Source organism: Mytilus edulis, chromosome 12, assembly GCF_963676685.1.
Source record: "Mytilus edulis chromosome 12, xbMytEdul2.2, whole genome shotgun sequence".
Classification (NCBI taxonomy): domain Eukaryota; kingdom Metazoa; phylum Mollusca; class Bivalvia; order Mytilida; family Mytilidae; genus Mytilus; species Mytilus edulis.
Window position 1 is genome coordinate 34,504,384 of NC_092355.1, and position 22,425 is coordinate 34,526,808.

The 22,425-nt window shown below is 33.9% G+C and overlaps 2 protein-coding genes across 2 annotated transcripts in view; one reads left to right on the forward strand and one right to left on the reverse strand.

Moving 5' to 3' along the window:
- The window catches only part of LOC139498343 (trafficking protein particle complex subunit 9-like), a 302,312-nt gene that overhangs the window by 214,287 nt on the left and 65,600 nt on the right, over positions 1-22,425 (forward strand). The window lies entirely within an intron of this gene.
- LOC139498314 (uncharacterized) lies at positions 127-12,637 on the reverse strand. The gene is made up of 2 exons (XM_071286683.1): positions 12,530-12,637; positions 127-2,172 (listed from the first exon to the last, which is right to left on the reverse strand). The coding sequence occupies exons 1-2, from the start codon at positions 12,551-12,553 to the stop codon at positions 343-345; spliced, it is 1,854 nt and encodes a 617-aa protein (XP_071142784.1). The 5' UTR covers positions 12,554-12,637; the 3' UTR covers positions 127-342.

Consider the following 22,425-nt stretch of genomic DNA (forward strand, 5'->3'; position numbering starts at 1 on the left):
GCCTAATAATTATATAAGACATCTATATACAAAGTGCAAAGTCTTCCACCACCTTAGATCCAGCTTTTGGCGACAGAAATTGCAAGTTCTTCAAGTCTATACTGAAAATAAAATTGGCAATACATATCAAACTTATTCTCCATTTTATCATCCGACATTAACAACAAAATTTAAATTCAAAAAGCTTAATTTGATAAAATGGTTCAAAAGTTTTCACACAGAAACAACTTCCTAACTTCCTGTCAGCCAGCGTGGTAAAACCCCACTATTGACATAAACCAGTTTTTTCTTTCTTTTGGAAATAGGTCAACCATTAATACAGGAAGTTAATATACCAGGGAATTATCTAACGAAATAGGTTGCATCCAGTTTGTTCTCAATCAAATGAGTATAAAATCTATACAGGAGCCTGTTCATTTGTAGTATAGTCTGAATGCCATCTGAATTCCTGGTATACAAGTTAATAACTGATAGATTTTCGAAACTACACCTATTCAAAGTGTAAGGTTTGTCATCATCTCTGGCAATGATAACAACAGTATGCAAGGTAACATCCCCGTCAGAAAATATCTTCTTCATCACGTCCAGAGCTCTACCCATAGTGTCCCCTCTATGAGAACGGGAACCAGTTGCCACTTGAATAAGGTACAACACAGAGTTTTTTTTAGTCTTGGCCTTTTTCGTGGGAGGACAGTTTTCTTCAGCCTCAATTTGCTGATGAACAACATAATCAAATCCCATTAAAGTTTGGGATTGCGGAAAAGCAACAAAGTCACCCATTGATGCAATCTGTTGTTGAAGATACACACCAAACAAAGCAACGTTTCTTAGATGACCTTTAAAATTTTCAGGTAAATCACTTTGGTAAGAATCTAAAGATGTATCAGGAGTCCGAAAATTTTGAGATGGCATGACCACAAGTTTTAATTTATTTGTTTGAGAAATATTATGCTCGGTATCAGATTTAAGATAAACTGTTTCCGAAACTTTGATTTCTGGTAAGATGACCAGCCCTACTTTTTGCTGCGTTTCTAACAGCAGTTCTTTAAATTCTTTTCTTGCCCCTCCATTCTGAAACATAATTGCAAAGATTTCATCACCGGCTACTTTTTCAAGCATCTCTTCGAAATGAAAGGGAAGTCGTCTGCGCCAATCATTTGCTAAATAAGGTACAAGATGCCTGGCCTTAATATAGAAATCTCCTTCGTCAAGATCAAGTCGTAAGACTTCCAAATTAGTTTCTAAATCATTTCTGGTGACTCTGCATTTTTTCATTTCAAATATGTTCACAGCCATTTTTAAAAAACTTGCCTCGTTTTCGGTAAAGATACATTCTCCTCTGTCTGGAATATATTCCAGTAAAATTATTGTATGGAGTTCGAACTTTTCATATTCTTTACAACTACTTTTTCTTCCTGATGGATATACTTCGAAGCTTGCAATTTCATTTTGTCTGTCTAAAGTGTACTGTCTCAAAACTTCAGTAACCATAAGACTAGACCTTTTCATGAAATAATCTAGCACAGAATGAAGCAATTCTGGGGTCAGGATGAATCTGTCTGAAAATAAAGCATAAACTTCATCCCCAATCGCTGTTAGTCTAGAGTTATGATAACCTAGTGACTCCAAAGATATTTTCCAGATTCTCAAAAAAGAGTCCTCATCCAACTGCAAATCTTTGCCAAAATCTAGTAAATAATGTGCACTTGCTGTAAAACCTGACTCAATGAAGATGAAATTAATTTCTTTCTCACTGGTTAACTCCCTTATGTTGTCAAGGTAACACGAATTGTGTCTAGTCACATGATCAATAACAACACAATGACCGTCATCAAACTTTTTAGAAAATTCATTAAAAGTATTCAACTTTTTATCCTTGGAAATTATTTTTTCTAAATCAAAATAATGAATTCCATCATCTCCTTTTTTTCTACATTCCAGAACATAGTATAACACAGATGATGTTTTGCCTAACCCTTGAATTCCACTCACGTAATTCGTGCGTGTTATACCCTGTCTACAAGCTTGGATGTTTGTAAGAAATGTTTCATGAAATTTTGATTTTAAGAAGTATCTTCCTGATAAAAAATCAGTTCTCCTTGCAAAAAACATTGCTTCTTCGTCCTCCTTTACATATTGCATGACACTTGATTCAAATGAAGTGCTCGGAATCTGAAAAACAGGAAGTAAAAAGTAATAAAGATCAATAAACTGTTGACACAGTTATGTTTGGCCTATCGGCATAAAATTCAAACAAGAGTGCACACGCTGAAATGTCTCGCCTTTTTTACTAAATCATTGCTATTATGTTGATAGTCCTAAATAAAAATTAAAGCTTTACTTCAACTATCACATAAACTTAACATGATCCAAGAAAATGAGGTCAAGGTCATCATGGTGCAGTGTTCCAGCTGGGTTTTCGAAAGGGCAGGGAGCCATTCATGAAAAGGGCACTTTAGCACGATGTTTATGATGTTTGATATTTCAAAAAGGGCATGTCAAACATTGTCTTAAATCTAAACTGCAGGGGTTTCAGCTAAGAGTTTTGATGCTAGATGAAAATCAACCTTATTTTATTATTGGTCATATCAACCAAACAAGAAATACAAACACACCTTACAACCATTCAATACACTAAGTATAGTTGACCTATTGCTTAAATTTACTAAGAAACAGACTTAACCATGAAAACTAAACATTGACTAATGAACCATAAAATTAAGGTCAAGGTCAGATGAAAGATGCCAGGCAGACATGTACAGCTTACAATTCTTCCATACAACAAATATAGTTAAGAAAAACAGACCAAAACACCAAAACTTAACACTGAGCAATGAACCTTGAAAATGAGGTCATGGTCAAATAAAACCTGCCAGACTGACATGCACATTATAAAATATTTCCATACACCAAATATAGTTGATCTATTGCATATAGTGCTAGAAAAAAGACCAAATGTCAAAAACTTTACTTAGACCACTGGACCATGAAGATGTGGTCAAGGTCAGATGACATCTGCCAGCTAGACATGTACACCCTACAATCATTCCATACAACAAATGTAGTAAACCTATTGCAAACAGTATAAGAAAAACAGACCAAAACACAAAAACTTAGCTATAACCACTGAACCATGAAAATAAGGTGAAGGTCAGATGACACAGGTCTGCCAGTAAGACATGTACACCTTACAATCATTCCATACACTGAATATACTAGGCCTATTGCTTATAGCATCTGAGATATGGACTTGACCACAAAAACCTAACCTTGTTCACTGAACCATTAAAATAAGGTCAAGGACAATGGACATTTGACAGACAGAAACTTCGTAACTTGAGGCATCTATATACAAAGTTTGGAGCATCCATTCCAGGTCTTCAACTTTCTAAAATATTAACTTTAAACATGTAAAGAAGTTAGCTAACGATGCCGCCGCCGGATCACTATTACTATGTCGAGCTTAGGCTCGACAAAAAAGCAGTCTGAACTTAAGGACAGCAACACTGGACCATGATCATCATCTAGTGGGGGACCTTTGAATGGTTGACACATTGAGAAGTACAGGCATCTCAGTTATAAACTCTATCGAAAATATTGGTGTTTATTGTAAGAAGATCCTGTTAATCTACATTGTAACTTAAGCAGAAAATTAAAGAATCTTAGTGAGCGCGCTCACATACCCCACGTGCCAACATTGTCACTGGAGGAATAAAATAACTGTAAGAAAAAAAATGTATAAGAAAAAACATTGAATCATAATTTCCTGTCGATATACACATCTACATACATGTAGTATGTCCTTATTATCTATAACTAGTTTCATGAAATTCTGTTGTTGTGTGGTTTCAGAGGAGTTGCGATGACAAACTGTTTCAGTAGTATATCATGTAATTTAGAGCAAGTAAGTTCAAAGGGCGTAACTCCTAGAAAAAAAATTGAAACGTAATTTTCTGTCGATATGCACATCTGCATAGTATGTCCGTATTATCTAACTAGAGGCTCTCAAGAGCCTGTGTCGCTCACCTTGGTCTATGTAGATATAGGAAGATGTTTATAAAAGTTAACCATTGTAGGTCAATGTACGGCCTTCAACACGGAGCCTTGTCTCACACCGAACAAAAAGCTTTAAAGGGCCCCCAAATTACTAGACATAAGTGTAAAACGGGAAAACCAACGGTCTAATCTCACAGGCACTTGTCTCAGAAATATTTTTTCCTATATACCTCAATATATTAAGGTATATAGGAAAAAAATTTCTGAGACAAGTGCCTGTGTCTAATCTATATAAACTAGAGGCTCTAAAGAGCCTGTGTCGCTCACCTTGGTCTATGTGAATATTAAAGGAAGCAGATGGATTCATGACAAAATTGTGTTTTGGTGATGGTGATGTGTTTGTAGATCTTACTTTACTGAACATTTTGCTACTTACAATTATCTCTATCTATATTGAACTTGGCCCATTGGTTACAGAGGAAAATATTTTGTTGAAATTTACAAAAATTGTTAAAAATTGACTGTAATGGGCAATTACTCCTTAACGGGTCATTTTTGGTCATGTTGACTTATTTGTAGATTTTACTTTGCTGAACATTATTGCTGTTTACAGTTTATCTCTATCTATAATAATATTCAAGATAATAACCAAAACGGAAAAATTTCCTTAAAAATTACTAATTCAGGGGCAGCAACCCAACATCCGTTTGTTCAATTCATCTGAAAATTTCGGGGCAGATAGATGTTAACTTAAACATTTAAACCCCATGTCGAATTTGCTCTAAATGCTTTGGTTTCGAAGTTATAAGCCAAAATATACATTTCACCCAATATGTTCTATTTTAGCCATGGTGGCCATCTTGGTTGGTTGGCCGGGTCACCGCACACATTTTTTAAACTAGATACCCCAATGATGAGTGTGGCCAAGTATGGTTAAATTTTGCCTAGTAGTTTCAGAGGAGAAGATTCTTGTAAAAGATTACAAAAATTTACGAAAAATTGGTAAAAATTGACTATATTATAAAACATGATAAAGGGCAATAACTCCTTAAGGGGTCAACTGACCATTTTGGTCATGTTGACATATTTGTAGATCTTTCTTTGCTGAACATTATTGCTGTTTACAGTTTATCTCTATCTATAATAATATTCAAGATAATAACCAAAAACTGCAAAATTTCCTTAAAATTGCCAATTCATGGGCAGCAACCCAACAACCAGATGTCTGATTCGTCTGAAAATTTCAGGGCAGATAAATCCTGACTTGATATATAATTCAACCACCTGTCATATTTGCTCTAAATGCTTCGGTTTCAGAGTTATGAGCCAAACTCTACATTTTAACCCCATGTTCTTTTTTTAGCAATGGCAGCCATCTTGGTTGGCAGGCCTGGTCATTGGACACATTTTTATAACAAGATACCCCAATGATGATTGTGGCCAAGTATGGTTAAATTTGGCCCAGTAGTTTCAGAGGAGAATTTTTTTGGAAAAGTTAACGACGACGGACAACAGACGACGACGACGGATGACTGACGCCAAGTGATGAGAAAAGCTCAATTGGCCTTGTAGGCCAGGTGAGCTAAAAAAAATCATGAAATTCTGTTGTGTGGTTTGAGAAGAGTTGCGATGACAAGAAACAGGACTGACGGACTGACAAGTCAAAAACATGCACCCAACCATATTAATATACCTCCTCTGATAAAAAAATACTTTTTCACAAAACTATTGGATGCAAACCGCTGAATATTAAGAATATCTTTTAATAGATTACCTACCACATCAACAGCTGTGAGGGCGCTTCAAGTAATTAACTTTGATTGTTAATAAGATAGTATCAAACATGTTTAAGTATATTTGGTTTGTGTTGATAGCAATTGTCATGATTGTTCATTTCAAAATTTCCCTTTCGGTGCTTTGCTTTTATACCAATTGGCAAGTGTTATTAAGTGTACAAAAAAACTAGGTATTATAATTAGAACATGAATTTTACCATAAAATTGAGAAAGAAAATGGGGAATGTGTCAAAGCGACAACAACCCGACCATAGAGCAGACAACAGTCGAAGGCCACCAATGGGTCTTCAATGTAGCGAGAAACTCATGTATTTTTAAAAATGATTTTGAAGAAGAAACGTATTTTGAATAAGTTTGATATTCATAACAATTAATAAGTTTCTTTACCAAATGTTTTGTGACTTATTTTTGTCTAAACTCGATATATTACTTTGTTATAAAAAAACATTATGTAGCTTTATTAACCCTAAGTTTTTTAAGACTCAAAGCAAAGTATATACCATTGCCAAACTCACAATTCATTAGAAAATCTCTTCCCCAATTAACGGGACATACACTGAAATATGTTCCACTGGTCTTCATTCAATCAACGATGCACTCATAAATGCATAACTTAAACCAGGTGCTATGCAGGGCATAGCTTTATACGACCGCAGAGGTCGAACTCTAAACAATTGGGGCAAGTATGGACACTACATTCAAGCTTGATATAGCTCATTTCTGTTCAAATTTTTGACATAATATGGGTTTCTGACACAAAACAAATGTCAAAATCTATTGCACAATGTTGTGCAATTAAAGTTTTCTTCTTCAAACTTTGGAAAAAAATTAACTGAAAACAACATTTTGAGCAATAACCCCCCCTTTTACACACACACACAAAGTCAATACTAACCATCCCTTCATGGTATGGAAACTTGACGTATAATTTCAGAGAGATTCATACACTAAAACACAAGTTATTGTTTGAAAACTACAAAAGTGCTTATTTGGGATCCCTTTTTTGGCCCTTTATTCCTACACTATTGGGACCATTACCCCCAAAATCAATCCCAACCTTCCTTTATTGGTATTGAACCTTCTGGTAAAAATTTATAGAGATCCATTCACTAATTCGAAAATTTTTGTCCGGACACTATTTAAATGGGTCATTTTCAAAAAATGTTGAATTTTCAGTAAACCCATGCTAAATTTTTTATTTCTAATGGAAATTTCAGTTGTAATGGTTTAAATGAAAGCTTGTCGGATTTATGATTCCGAACATTGATAATAAACACAATTTACGTCTATTTTGATAAGATTAAAATAAATTTAAGTCCGACTTTGGGGGTATATGTGTGCGTAGTGTCAGAAAAACACATATCCAATGATTTTTTCTAATTTTCTGATCGCCTTGATATCTGACTGCAAATGGTACTTTTTAAGAACGTTAATTATTACTCTAACGAAAAATCATAGCTTCTTTATCATTATATGTAACATTTTATCTACAAACTAAATTCAATCAGCGTACAGGAAGTTCATGTCCATCCTGTTACCGCTACTTGAAACTGCCGTAAAATTGTTCTCCCTATGAATATTGAATCAGTCAATGTTGATTTCAAAATTGCAAAGTTTGTAACCTTTACATTTAAAACCCCCACGTTACAGTGAATAGAAATTTTAAGACATTTAGTGAAAAAAAATAGAGGGTACTTTTTTTCATGTCTATGCTGTTACCAAGGATTTGTATAGTCTCACTATACAAATCCTTGCTGTTACCAACAATTTTGATTAATTACAGTATACTTGTAAAAAGTGTAATTACGTGTAGGAAACCAAATTCACAGCAGAAAACCATAATAACTTCATCAAAGGGAGTAGTTATTTCACAACAGCATTTAAAAATGAAGAAATTTGTCTATCCTGTTACTATGGTATATATATAATTAACGTTGCTATGGTTACACTGTAACAGGATAGACAATTGTAGACAGAAACGGTGTTAAAATTTTTATCTTAACATATAGTTGCAAAAAAAATGAAAAATTTCTTTGTTTGAACTCATCTTAAAGTTATAACATCTAATTCAGGTGCAGGTGCAATACTGATATCGGTAACAGGATAGACAAAAAGTTAACAGGATAGACTTTTATATTATTGATATATCATAAACGTACGTTCCTGTTACCAATGAAATAAAGAGAAAAGTAAACTCTCTTATGTCTCGAGGGATTAAGTACTTGATGTTGGGTTTATTTGAAAGAGAGAAAAAAAGGCCGAACAATATAAATTGCTATTTTAGACTTGCATTACTGGTGGTTATTTTAAAAACCTTTGAAAACCAATTTTTAGACGACCAATGCATTTTAAGGGAGACATTAGTTTGGACCCCCTCCTTTATCCTGGGTTGGGAACCCTCATTTCATTTTGATAATTTGCAGTACTTTAAAGATACTAAAGATTACAAGAGGCTGATCCAGGCATTTTTGAAATATAGTTTACCTAAGTGTGAACAAATCTTATGTAAAGCAGTGTACAGGTAAATAAACAAGATGTATAGATGTGAACAAATTTAATGTGAAACCAGTGTACTTTTTATTAAACTTATTGTAAACATGTGTACTGTACATGGCTTTTGGTGTGAACACGGCCTTAGTCTAGTGATTTTTTTGAACAACATAAATACATGTAGGTGAAAGAAAGACAACTCTTTCTTCCCAATATTTCTGGACACAATGTTACTAAGTTACTTGAATCAGTGATTTGAAAATCACTCATTTAACGTGTTTAAGTACAAATGTAAGTCCCCTGACTGTATACATGTATAAAAAAAAAGAGATTTGGTATGACTGCCAATGCCACAGAGTTCGCGAAATCTTTTTTCCCCTCTGGTGGTCCTTGAAGAAAATCTGCTGGTCCTTACTATTAATTCTATTGAAAAATACTAAAATTGTGTCAGTCCTATGTAAAATGTTGGTGGTGAAATCCTGAGGACTGACAATAAGTCTTTTCGCGAACTCTGATTCAATGGGACAATCATCCACTAAAGTTCAAATGAAGAATATGAATAACTTAAATTCATTGTTATACATTTATAGGCAACCATATAAAAGCTTTCAAAAATTAATAAAAAATAAAAAAAAATAATGTATTGAAAGTCAGTATAGTCGATTAGACATGCAAAAAGCAGCCCTGATGTGAAAAATATGAAACAAGGGCCTGTTTGTGTCAGAATTGACAATGTCCATCTTGACATCTAGCTCAAACATTTGAAGACTATATACATGTAGTAACATGTACCTGTAAAATGGTACAAGTGTAGTTTTATTTCTTTGACCACAAATGAAATATAAAACCTTGTGGCGCAAATGAAAAATTGGATTTTGTAAAAATTTGTGCAAATGCAATATATGCCCGTTATTTTTATGTCTGTCTAAGGCAAAAGATATTGTAAAAAAGATCGCATAAACTTACTTTTTTTCTCTAGATTCCATGTATGTTAAAATGGCATACACAATCATGTTATCTGTCCATTTCAGGCTTGGTTCAACATTTCATATAATATAATTAACCAGTCAAGTCCTTACAAGAGGGTGGTAATGGCGGTACCTTCATGACGAATACCAGAAAAAATTCTTGCCAAATGACGTTAACAGTAATTTTTAGTGCATGACGATAAAATGTACGCTTATTTTAGACAATAAAGAATCGATTGAATTTGACAAACATCACGAATGACATAAAATTATTTCCAAAAATAACGTTGACTATAATTAATTGAGACCTCTGACGAATCATGATAAGAATATTTTGATGAATCACGGTAAAATTTAAACCAATTTACATTAACACTAACGGTAGCCGAAAATGACCGTTTGACGCCTGACGGTAAAGGGCATTACTGCCCTCTTACAATACAACCGGTTTGGAAATTCTGATGTGTGATAACTGAGTAATATATAAACATGATAAACATGATAAATGGGTTATGATTTGCCACAAAATATGTTTCAAGCGTCAAGAATTTCACATTATCTTCAAAGTATGAATTGGCATGATTGGGATGAATCAAAATTCACAGCAGCACATTTGTATCTCAAATCAAATGTTAAACACCCTACAACCTTCCTCTTTTCCCTGATTAGATTAAAGGTCTACAGTATGTTGTATAGTAGTCAATGGTAGTTTTAGACCAGTCAATGTCAAGTACTAACCATGCTAACTGATACATTTTGTAATATAGTCTTTTGTCAATTTATGATGTCATTTTGTAATATAGTCTTTTGTCAATTTATGATTTCATTTTGTAATATAGTCTTTTGTCAATTTATGATGTCATTTTGTAATATAGTCTTTTGTCAATTTATGATGTCATTTTGTAATATAGTCTTTTGTCAATTTATGATGTCATTTTGTAATATAGTCTTTTGTCAATTTATGATGTCATTTTGTAATATAGTCTTTTGTCAATTTATGATGTCATTTTGTAATATAGTCTTTTGTCAATTTATGATGTCATTTTCCTTTTGTACCTAATGTTAAAATTGGTATCAAAATCAGTATTTTTTTAAAACTTAAATTCACTGTGCATGTTTCCAGGTTTCTGTGAGTTTGTTTATTCCAATTTGGCTAGATATTACGTATGTTCCATAGGGGAAAGGTTGAGGAGTTTAATTCCCCTAAATTTTTTAGACTGTCCCCTGGCTTTATTGGTCTGGTATGTTTTGTTTTTTTTCAATTTTGGATCATTTATATGTGCGGAAAGTAGTGTGACATCTATTTTTGCTGAGCGGTATACATTAATGGCACTGACTATGGTTACATGGAAATGTAACAATGAAAAAAAAAAAATGTTACATTGCAGACTAATTGCTGGAGTGTGGGGTTGGGTAATGATCCGATTAATTACGAATGTAACAATAATATAGTGTCTACAGTTACATTGCGTTATTGTTACATAAATCTGAGACTAATCTCAGCATAATTGCACTTCAATCATGTCAATGTACGCTTAGATTTATTATGTTTATTAAAATAGTTTTTTGCTTATTTTTTTTTCGCCAATAAGAATGTAGTTACAATCACAAACTATCTGGACTCTGAGATGAATGAAACACTGCTTCCACCAGTTTCAACTTTCCGGCAAATGTCAACATCAATATATCATGTATATTGACAGAAAGTTTCCTTAACTTACAATGACTTAAAAAGTGCAGTATGGAATAGTACAGTATGCAATACAGATGTGCATATTGCTACATCCATTTTTGACATCACAAGTTTGTGATGGCTCCTCAGAGTAGTTTCATGTCAACGTATATTTGTAACGTTCCACCTTACAGAAGTTCCAGTGGAAACTTTGTTATAAACAATGTCATAATACCTGTACCTGATGGAACAAATATTCTATACTATTTATTCCATTAGGACCATCTACTGTAATATTTATTCCTGTGGAAATAATATTCCAGAATATTTTTTCCATTTGGAACTTATATTATGAAGGAACTTCTTCTATTCCGTGACAGTTTCACCAAAATGTGTCAGACTAAAACATGCTTCTTCCAAAACAACATACTCAGGATTTGTAGTAACTGTCATTGTAAACAAAAACTGTATGCAATATTGTAAAATTCAAATGAAAGTTTCAAAGTTGTTCCAGCGTACATTGTATTGCATTAACATGATTAATGTAACAATAACGCAATGTAACAGCATGTAGACAAAATTGATATTGTTACATCAGTAATTAAGATTACATAACCTTTTGGTTAAAATGGTCGTATTAACACCACAAATTTTACTCTGAGCATGCTGAGTACAGAAAAACCTGTGCACCTGCGAAAGTTTTAAGGCAGCCAGTGAGGCATGGCTGGACCTAGATAATTAAATTTTAAATGCATTTTATGGTTCAGAAAATTATAAACTTTTCTGGTTTTTGCTACTCATTTTTTTTTTCATTCCTGCAGAAGGTGCAAAAATTAACTAAGTTGGGAAAACGTTTGAGAAGCTCCCCTCATATAATCGATGTTGTGAGTAGTATTGATTTCAATGGACAATAGATGGACAATAGACACCAGTAAACAATAGGTTATTTAAACTGTGTGACTGATATAGACAGTATCAAATGAAACTCGTGTGTTTGTTTATATTGCTATCTTCTGCAGACTGGAAAAAAATGCACGTCAAAATCCAGGTGAGTCATTGATTTTCTGAAACATAGACTTCCTATAACTTTTATATACCTAGGTCCAGCCATGTCTTAAAAATTTCCTAGATGCTTCAGTTTGTCTGCACGCATTGTAAATTTTTGGGAGTATATTTTTCAATTCCTTCAGATGAACAGTAATCAGTTCCTGAGATTACTATACTATATTATAGTTATCTCAGTCAGTTCCTACCAAACCCTGCATTCCGACAATTAGTCTCCAATGTAACAATAATATTTTTTATTATTGTTACATTTTCATGTAATTAAATGTAGCCAGTGTCTACATTAATAGTGGCCAGCTGAGTCCCGCCTCTGTGTGCTTGATTTTCTCGCAGTGTACTTTTTTGGTGGCCTTTTATAGCCAGTATCTGGAACTATCTGGAACTATTTAATACAAATAACACTGCGATAACTGTAAACATACATGTTGTAGCCACAGCCACTTGTTTCTAACCTTTAGGAGGTCGACTATCCATATGCAGTAATTCCAGGGCATCTTTCATTTGTATGGTAGATGCTTACTGATTAACAATTTCATACTCACCAAGTCTGCCATTTCGCAAGACATTGATTAAGAATGTCTTTTAAAAACTGCGGAAAGTTGGAGGGGCGTATTAGTAAAGGGGAAAGCAATGATAAAGATCCTCTTAAAGCCATTCTGTTCTGTGCATGTAATTTACTCCGTTAAATATCGGAGCACTCCCACTTGGGATATATGGTTTTAAAATATTTACAGATATTTACAGTGTGGTGGGGTGCTTAAGTTTAAAAACAAAACTTTATATACGGGTAAAACTGTGAACTCCTGCCAAAGTCTTAGCATATAATTAGATGTAAGCAGCTAATCTAGTCGTAGATGGAGGCAGTTAGCTTGGCATTCCATGCAGACTGCTTGGTCCATCTTTCCTGTTTTGTATATATGAATTATTCAGAAAAAGGGAGAGGGTTTGGTACCATTAAAACGTTTAATCCCGCTGCAAATGTTCGCACCTGTCCTAAGTCAGGAATCTGATGTACCGTAGTTGTCGTTTGTTTATGTAATTTATACGTGTTTCTCGGTTCTCGTTTTTAATGTAGATTAGACCGTTGGTTTTCCCGTTTGAATGGTGTTACACTAGTAATTTTGGGGCCCTTTATAGCTTGTTGTTCGGTGTGAGCCAAGGCTCCGTGTTGAAGGCCGTACATTGACCTATATGATGGTTTACTTTTATAAATTGTTATTTGGATGGAGAGTTGTCTCATTGGCACTCACACCACATCTTCCTATATCTATTATGTTAGTTTGTATAGCTGGATCCGGGGGGGGGAGGGGTGCTACTGACTATTCTTTCGGGTATAACTGTGCCGACAGCACTTGACAAATCATACCCTGTTCTAACCAGTTGACATTGAAAACCATACCCTGTTCTAAACAGAAATGTTGAAAAACATACCCTGTTCTACACCCGCTCACTATACAAATCCTTGCTACAATTGACCAAGGATTAAGAATAAAGCAAAACAAAAGATTTCTGATCAACTCTTTTTGCTCCTATAAACAGTTAAATAAGTGATCCTGTTCTAGACAAATACTTTGTTTAAAAAAGACCCTGTTTTCACCAGCAGGGCATAAAAAAGCGACCCTGTTCTAACCAGCAAGGACATGAAAAGGGACCCTGTTCTAACCAGCAGGGCATGAAAAAGGGACCCTGTTTTGCAGCACACTCATACCACTAAAAATATAGGAATTGACTCCCCCCGGGAGCTGGATAACATGACAATGTTGTTGTTTAAATGTAAATTCACATTGTCGAGGGTCTTGAAGAGAAGTACTTAGGTGTTTCAGCAGTTTCACTTCAGCATCTACTTCATGTATCATCGTGTTTGCATTTTGGTGCGTTTCTTATGCATTTTGTGACAGAAATTATGAGATTGTTTTTCTATTTTTATCAGGTCATTTGCTTTTAGGTGGGATAGGCTAGTTGTTGATAGCCTCGAGCAGTCCATTATAAATTGAAGCACATCCTCCTCTTTATAATGAGCTTTATCATTTCCCCCTTTCAACTCGGTCAAAGATAGAAGTTTGTTCATCTGTTTTAGTCGACCACTCTCCAGAGACTAACATTCCAGCAGATATTGCTTAATATCCTCTTCAGCTTTGGTACATAGCTCACATATTCCAGATATTTGCAATTGATTTTTGCTAAATTTTACTTTAGTTGTTTGTAGCATGTAGGTTCCAGTTATTAGCCTACTTTTGAATTCTGCTTTTGAATGTCATTCTGATTTTTCTGGCTGCTTTCCAGATATTATGTGGGTTTTCAGTAGGGTTTTCTTGGATTGTCAAGTACTTAATCGTTGTTTTTGTTATAGGCATTCCTCTTTCCAGATATTTGACCAGTATATTATATTTACACCAAAGCAATTTAAAACAACAATCAATATTTTCCAATCATTCAACTGGAATTTGAATTAAAATTGGGCGCGAACGTGTGGAGTGCGAACGGACCTTGGGTGCAAACATGCGAGGTACGAACGTGTAGGGTGTATTGGGCACGAACAGACCTGATACCTATATGTGTATGACTTTCTCAGTATGTTTTTCAATTTGTATTTTGATGTCGGGTTTTCTAAAATTTCTTTTGGATTTGACAGACTGCCATTTTACGACTATACAACATCTTGTACCTCCGCCAGCGCGTACTCAATCAATTCGTATCCTATTTATTACCAACTTGCAATTAACAAACTCCCAGACCGTTACTTCATTTCAATAGGTCTTCTGATATGTTTTTATAACTTGTGTATCTGTGAAGCTGAGACAATATACTGCATCATACATGTATGATACATATAAGTTTTAATATATAGTAGTCTCAGTCATGTCAGTGTAAAGAAATGTATTTATTAATTTTAAAAAGTGGATCTCTATACCTAGGATCGATTTATAATCCATAAGTCCCCAGTCAAATGCATTGAACGTCAAAAAAGGTTGTTAAACCCCTGTATCCCCTTCCCCCTTGGACCCGCAACTGCATTCGTTTTAACCGTACTTGGTAAATAAGAATATATAAAACATTACATGTAGCATGAATGGTCCATAGACTAATGGAAAAGTTTTTTTTAATAATTTTGCGTCGGGCATTTCAGTTTTTTTCGTAAAAGTGTATATAGTCATATCATAGGCGGATACAGGGGGAGGGGCTGGTGCGGGCCCGCTCTTAAGACAGTCAATGACCCCCCTTTTTATGAAAGCTTTAGGATCCGCCACTGCCTATGCCAGTTTAATACTTTTGAAACCATAAGGCAGCACGCGAAATAAACTAAAAACTAAAATGTCCAAATTGTTTTACATACATTTATTTATTAGATACAAGTGTGGACACAGATCAGTGTGGATAGTATGTTTGGATGTTTGACAGCGTTTTCTGACAAAAAAAAGTTCTCAGTTTTTCTTCATACGGTTCTTTGTTGAACTGTTGTGCACAGTGACAGCCATGAACCTGTTCCAAACACTGAAAATAGTTAGATACTATAACAATACATTAACACAACCGATGCATCCAGTGTATCTGAATTAATATATTATTTGATAACTGTTAGCAACAAAATTTAATATATCTAATCAAATTAGATAACTGTTGACATTCACATTTAATGTTCAATATGTTTACTGTTCAATGACATAGTTTGACCACTGGGTGGTTTCATTCCAACTACTAAATGTATTACAATGTAAGATAATCGAAAGTATGAATTCGGTCATTCAAACAATTTTATTAATAGTCCAGTCGATCTAGCATAGATTTGACCCTTACATGAAAGTAATTGCAACAGAAGTTTTCAAAGTTTTAATCTTAAGCATTATACCCCAAATATACATGGAAAAAAGTCCCATAAAAACTTACAAGAGGAAGACTAAAAAAAAATCACCGTTTAAAATTCCTATGGAGATTTGCATTGAAAAGGGAGATAACTCTTGCAAAAAAGGCAGAAATATCAATAAAAATTTATACAAAATTATAACTTTACCGCTTCTATTCATCAGAATGTATTGATTCTTGTTTTTAGCGGTCTTTACAGTACACCAAACAACTCTAAAGGTGTGTTCATATATTTTATCAAGCTATAATCTAGATTTTGTAATCTATTAGTTGACAATTTATTCCCTTTTTCAACCTGTCAAGGTAAATAATCTCAATTTATTAAAAACAATTAAGCATATATTCTTCTTTTTGTGTTTTAAAATTTCTTTAGATAAGTAAATTTCTGAAAAAAACATAATATACAAATATAAAAAAATACCAAATTTTCACATTATTTTTTCAAAATGGTTACAAAGCTTCAAATTTGCAATTTCTTTATTGAAAAATGCACGAAAAAAATAAAACTACCCACAACACTTCGGTTTTGTACATTTAATGAGCAGAAGATACTATAATTTAGTCAAATACAAACTTATAACCCAATCAAAGTATCATACTTTTTTTTTACATAAATTTAAAGAAAAAACAACCAAAAACTTACCAAAAAAGACTCATTTTTGCAAGAGTTATCTCCCCTTCCAATGTTAATTTCCATAGGAAATTTAAAATGCTGATTTTGAGTTTTCCTCAAGTTATATTTTATGGGACTTTTTTTCTGTGTATATAAAGGGCATAATGCTAAAGTTTAGAACTTAAACTTTTTCTGTTGCAATTAGTTTGAGGTTAAATCTTAGTTTGACTGGACTATTATAATGATTATAGATTTTTTTAGCTTTGATTTGAAAACAATCATGACTTCATAATGATACAAATCAAAGTTATATTATAGGGTTATTGCATGAATATTGGAGAATATTGTCCCGAGTAGAATTTTATTCTACGAGGGACAACATTCCCCAATGTTAATGCAATAACCCTTTCATTGTAAAGCAATATAATATTTGAAAGTAAAAATGGTTTAAACTAAGATTTTGTTGTTGATGACGTCATTAATTTTGAAGATTAATTGCACTAGTGCAATATTAGAATTCATTGCACGCTTACTTTTGGTTATTTCTGTGGGAAATATTATATTGCTATGCAATAGTATATTTTATTTGTATGTTTTTACAATATCATGATAGAAAATATCAACTATAACAACAACATACTATGTATATATCAATGTATGAATACTTATAACATATTGGGTACGAGTTGGTGAGAATACGAGTTAGTAGTAGTACGAGTTGGTTGAGTTCGAGTTGACATACATCCGAATTTCACAATATCTCCGAGATTATCGACCAATAATTCGTATCAAGTCCCTCCTTGATAAGCAGAAAAGCAGCAAATACCAATCTGAAGTCTTTGGTTTTACCCGGCCAGGTCCATACTAGGCCAAGTTCAAACCCGAAACCTCCCCGAGATAGTTATCAATTTAAAGTATGTTTTTATATATGGGTTTCGTTTAATATCGTAGGAGCTACATATGGCTACGTAGATGTTTGACTACTGAACGTGTAGCTAGCCTAACTGTTATCTAGATCTATTTCGCAGCTAGGCTATCTACACGTTCAGTAGTCAAAACTCTACATAGCCCTATGTAGAAGAGGGGCGAAAGATACCAGAGAAACAGTCAAACTCATAAATCGAAAATAAAATTTCAACGTCATGGTTAAAAATGAAAAAGACAAAAAGACAAACAATAGTACACAAGAAACAGCATAGAAAACTAAAGACTGAGCAACACAAACCCCACAAAAAAAACTGGGGGTGATCTCAGGTGCTCCGGAAGGATAAGCAGCTGCTACGATATTGAACGCAACCCAGGTTACTGTAGTGTTTAATCATATTTTCGACGCAATAGGGACATTTGTCAACTATCTCCCGTATCAATGGATCTAAATCTTCCTCTGAAGGATTGAAACATTGACTTTTGTTAAATTGTACTGTCTCGCTTTTTCTATAAATTTCACTTTTGGTAAAGTATCCTATAATTTGATTGTCATATTGGAAAAATATGTGCACATATAGAAAAAGTATGTGTATATAAAGTCAACTATGTACATATATATAGAAAAAATATGTGCATTTACAGTAAACTATGTGCATATATAGAAAAAGGATGTGCATATAAAGTAAACTATGTATATATACTAGTATATATATATATGTACGTCTGAGTCAGTGACAACTCTACAACAGATGTATCCATCGGATCACCATCAATGATGGTGATACATGGCTGTGTACATAATGTATATACAACTCGTCTAAACATCAACCCAACAATGTTAGATCTGAAAAAATTTGCGAAAGCAAATTTACAGATCTAACATTGTTGGGTTGATGTTTAGACGAGTTGTATATATATATATATTGTTGGGTTGATGTTTAGACGAGTTGTCTATATATATATATATATATATATATATACAACTCGTCTAAACATCAACCCAACAATGTTAGATCTGTAAATTTGCTTTCGCAAATTTTTGGTTCTTCCCTCGCCGGGATTCGAATCCATATATATATATATATATACAACTCGTCTAAACATCAACCCAACAATGTTAGATCTGTAAATTTGCTTTCGCAAATTTTTGGTTCTTCCCTCGCCGGGATTCGAACCCATGCTACTGTGATATCTATATATATACAACTCGTCTAAACATCAACCCAACAATGTTAGATCTGTAAATTTGCTTTCGCAAATTTTTGGTTCTTCCCTCGCCGGGATTCGAACCCATGCTACTGTGATATCGTGACACCAAATCGCCTGTACTGCAGCCGTCCCGCTAGACCACACGACCACCTGGGCTCTCGAAAAAAGAGCTTTCGGTGGGCATGTGTTACCTTTCCACGTCAGTTTTAATCTAGCGGCGTACTACAGTACATGATATATAAGGCATGAAGATGTTATTGTTACAGATCAGCTAAATTATCTATAGTAAAGGATCCTACAAATTAATGTAAGATACAGTCACAGAAAATAATTATATTCATAAGTACGTCTGAGTCAGTGACAACCCTACAACAGATGTATCCATCGGATCGCCATCAATATATATATAGAATCTATAAGAATCTACCAACCATTAAACTTAATAGGTATTGGATCATCAAAATTGACAATACTACACAAACAGGAAAAATTATATGAGTCTAAAAGATTGTGTAACAATACCGATAAATAGATGGAAAACAAAACACTAAAAAGTGTTGAATATCATCGCACAAAGATGGAAAAACTGAACAGATGATATAAATTATACAATAGTTGCAAATATTTCGGCTCAACAATTGGCCTTCTTTGCTCGACTAATGTCTGATCATTTCAGAGTGGTCGAATGTTGTCGCAAAGGGATCGATATTGGTCGAGTTGGTCTGGGGTAAAATAAATTGAGAAGTCGCAGTGATCTGAAAGCGATCGGACATTGGTCGAATTAATCTGGAAATGATCAGACATAAGTCGAGCAAAGGTCGAAATGATCGAGTACTGATCGGAAATTTTGTTGTATTCCGACCAATCTCGATCTCTAAACGATCCGTTCCCGATCAATTCGACCGCTACTCGACGAATTCTTGATCTCTTCTCGAGTGACTTGCTTTTCGGTCCTTTCTCGATTGTTTTTGACATGTCAAAAACTCTTGGGTAGATGGTCAGATCGATGACGAGTAGGGTAGACTATCCCGAACATCCTTGTCGATTGAGTCAGACCAGTCTCCCGATCACGTAATTTGTCTTGATCGGGCGTGATCGAGTTGATCTGATCAGCAGTTTGAACCTAGCTTGAAGGAAAAATATAATCTTTTTTGTATGAGGCTGAGAAACTCGGGAAGAGCGAGGTTCTACCGGCTGAGCCCTTCCCCAGTTTTGAGCCGGGTACAAAAAAGTTTATAGTTTTATAACAATGACCTAATATTGTTTTTATACTGCAACTTAAACTAATACATTGAAAGCTATTTAAATCGTAACACAAATGTCACACTTACTTTCATCCCTTAATATACCACTGATTGTGGAGAAAGTGATCTATGATAAAATTGACATTATACAAAATAAAGCTATGTTACTATATTTAGGATATAAACACAACTAGTTGCAGTATAAATACAAGTTACCATGTTCATACGAGTTATCATGTAGGTTTTTGAAATAATTTTATCATGTTTTTCAGTGTGTTTCCTCCTTTTGTGCATTATACTCTATTCTTTATATTTTAGCACTTCATAATTCCCTATTCTTCATATTTTTGCACTTCATAATTCCCTATTCTTAATATCTTTTAGGTATATTTTTTATGTTTAATTTTCATTCTGCACAATTTGTTCATTATTTTCTCCATATATGCTGTAAACCACACCCGGACCCTTCTTAACATAAGTATGGCAAGCCGTTTCACTATTTATTCTAGATTAAGATATCTCATATAATATATAAGATATCTTATACCATTATATGAGATATCTTAAAATATAATGAGATTTCTGATATAATTATATAAGATATCTCATATAGTTTATCAAAAGAATATGATATATCTTATAAATGTTTTTTAAGATGTCTTATATAATTTATAAAATATCTTATTTAGTTACTTAGATATCTTCTATAGTTTATAAGATATCTGATATAGTTTATAAGATATCTGATATAGTTTATAAGATATCTGATATAGTTTATAAGATATCTGATATAGATTATGAGATATCTTATAAAGAAAATTATTTAAGATCTTTTATGATGTATATGAGATATCTTATAAACTATATAAGACATCTTATTAACTATATACGATTTCTTATAAACTATAGAAGATATCTTATAAACTATATTTTATAAAGTTTATGAGATATCATATAAAGTTCATGAGATATCTTATAAAGTTTATGAGATATCATATAAAGTTCATGAGATATCTTATAAAGTTTATGAGATATCTTGAAGTTAAAATAAATAGCAAAACGGCTTGCCATATATTAGTCCGAGATTACTCTGACGTTCAACGGCTGTTTTGCGAGACAAGCTGGGGTCGTGGGACGTCAGAGCTCGTCCCTTATAAATAAGTGGATATTTGCCCGTCCAAAATAGATGCTCTGCTTCGTCGCTTCTAGTGCTAACAGACGGTCTTGGGATTATATAAATCGGGTATCAATTTGTTCATGTTTCATTTATCTCTTCATTTGTGTACGTTTCACCTACCTGCCACCCTTTATTTTCTCATATTTAGACAGTTTTCACAGTGACAAACCGATTCTGGCATTTTGACTTTCATTTTGAAAGATTGTCATGTGATCACGAGAAAAAAGTAAGACACACTGGACTATGGGAAATGATGTTTGCATATGACCCTAGGTCAATCAAACTCCGAAACAGCGGTTACGTCCTCTTTACTACGCTACGTTGACTTTAAATGATAGTTTAGCGAAGCAACGTCACCACTGTTTCGGAGTTTGTAGGTCAATGTGAATATGATATAACACCTCGCTCATTTACGATGCAAGCTATGTAAATATCCGAGAGCTTCCGAATGTTATCGTGGTTGGCACTAAATGCTTAATACCGATCTCCTGTAAAAGGGGTACAAATCGTGGTTGGCTACTAAATGTTAAATATCGATCTCCTATAAGGAGGTGAAAAAAGTATAAATATTTGCACATTCGAGTCTCGAGGTCTCGTAACTTGACGTCCATTTGAAAATATAAGTTAGAATGTCTGAATCGATGGGTCACTGTGAAAACTGTCTAAATAGGAGAAAATAAAGGGTGGCAGGTAGGTGAAACTTACACAAATAAAGAGATAAATAAAAAATGAACAAATTGATACCCAATTTTTATAATTCCAAGGCCGTCCGTTGGCACCAGAAGCGACGAAGCAGCGCATCTATTTTGGACGGACAATATCCACTTTTTGATATAGGAAGAACTCTGATGTCCCATGGCCCCAGCTTGTCTCGCAAAACAGCCGTTGGACGTCAGAGTAATCTCGGACTAGCTCTACATAAGCCTAATATCAGAAACATAAACGTTTTTTCAATCTTAAAACCGTTTCTCTATAGTCTTTTGAAAGCCAATTATACAACATAAATGTTATCGGCACATTGCAAATAACAAAAGCGGTATGCATGATTGACAGGATTTCCAATACACCCAGCATATCAAGTGACACTAATTTAAAAAACACAATGACGAATATTGGTAATGACGGCAAGACAACGATTGTGTATGTTACAGAAGCTGCTATAGTCACTTTTGCCAGTCTTTCGTCAGATTCTTGTCGATTCGTCTGTTGTTGGTTGAGATTTTTTCTTATATTTTGATGTTTTTTTAACAAATAGATAGTGCCTACGGTAAGAAATATCATTAAAATGCACGGCAAAATCCCTCGATAGATTTCACCGGCTACTTGGACTGTAAACGATGCTTCTGTATAATGCGAGTTTTTAAAGTAATTTTCATCACGACAAACTTCTACAAATTCCCCTGTGCT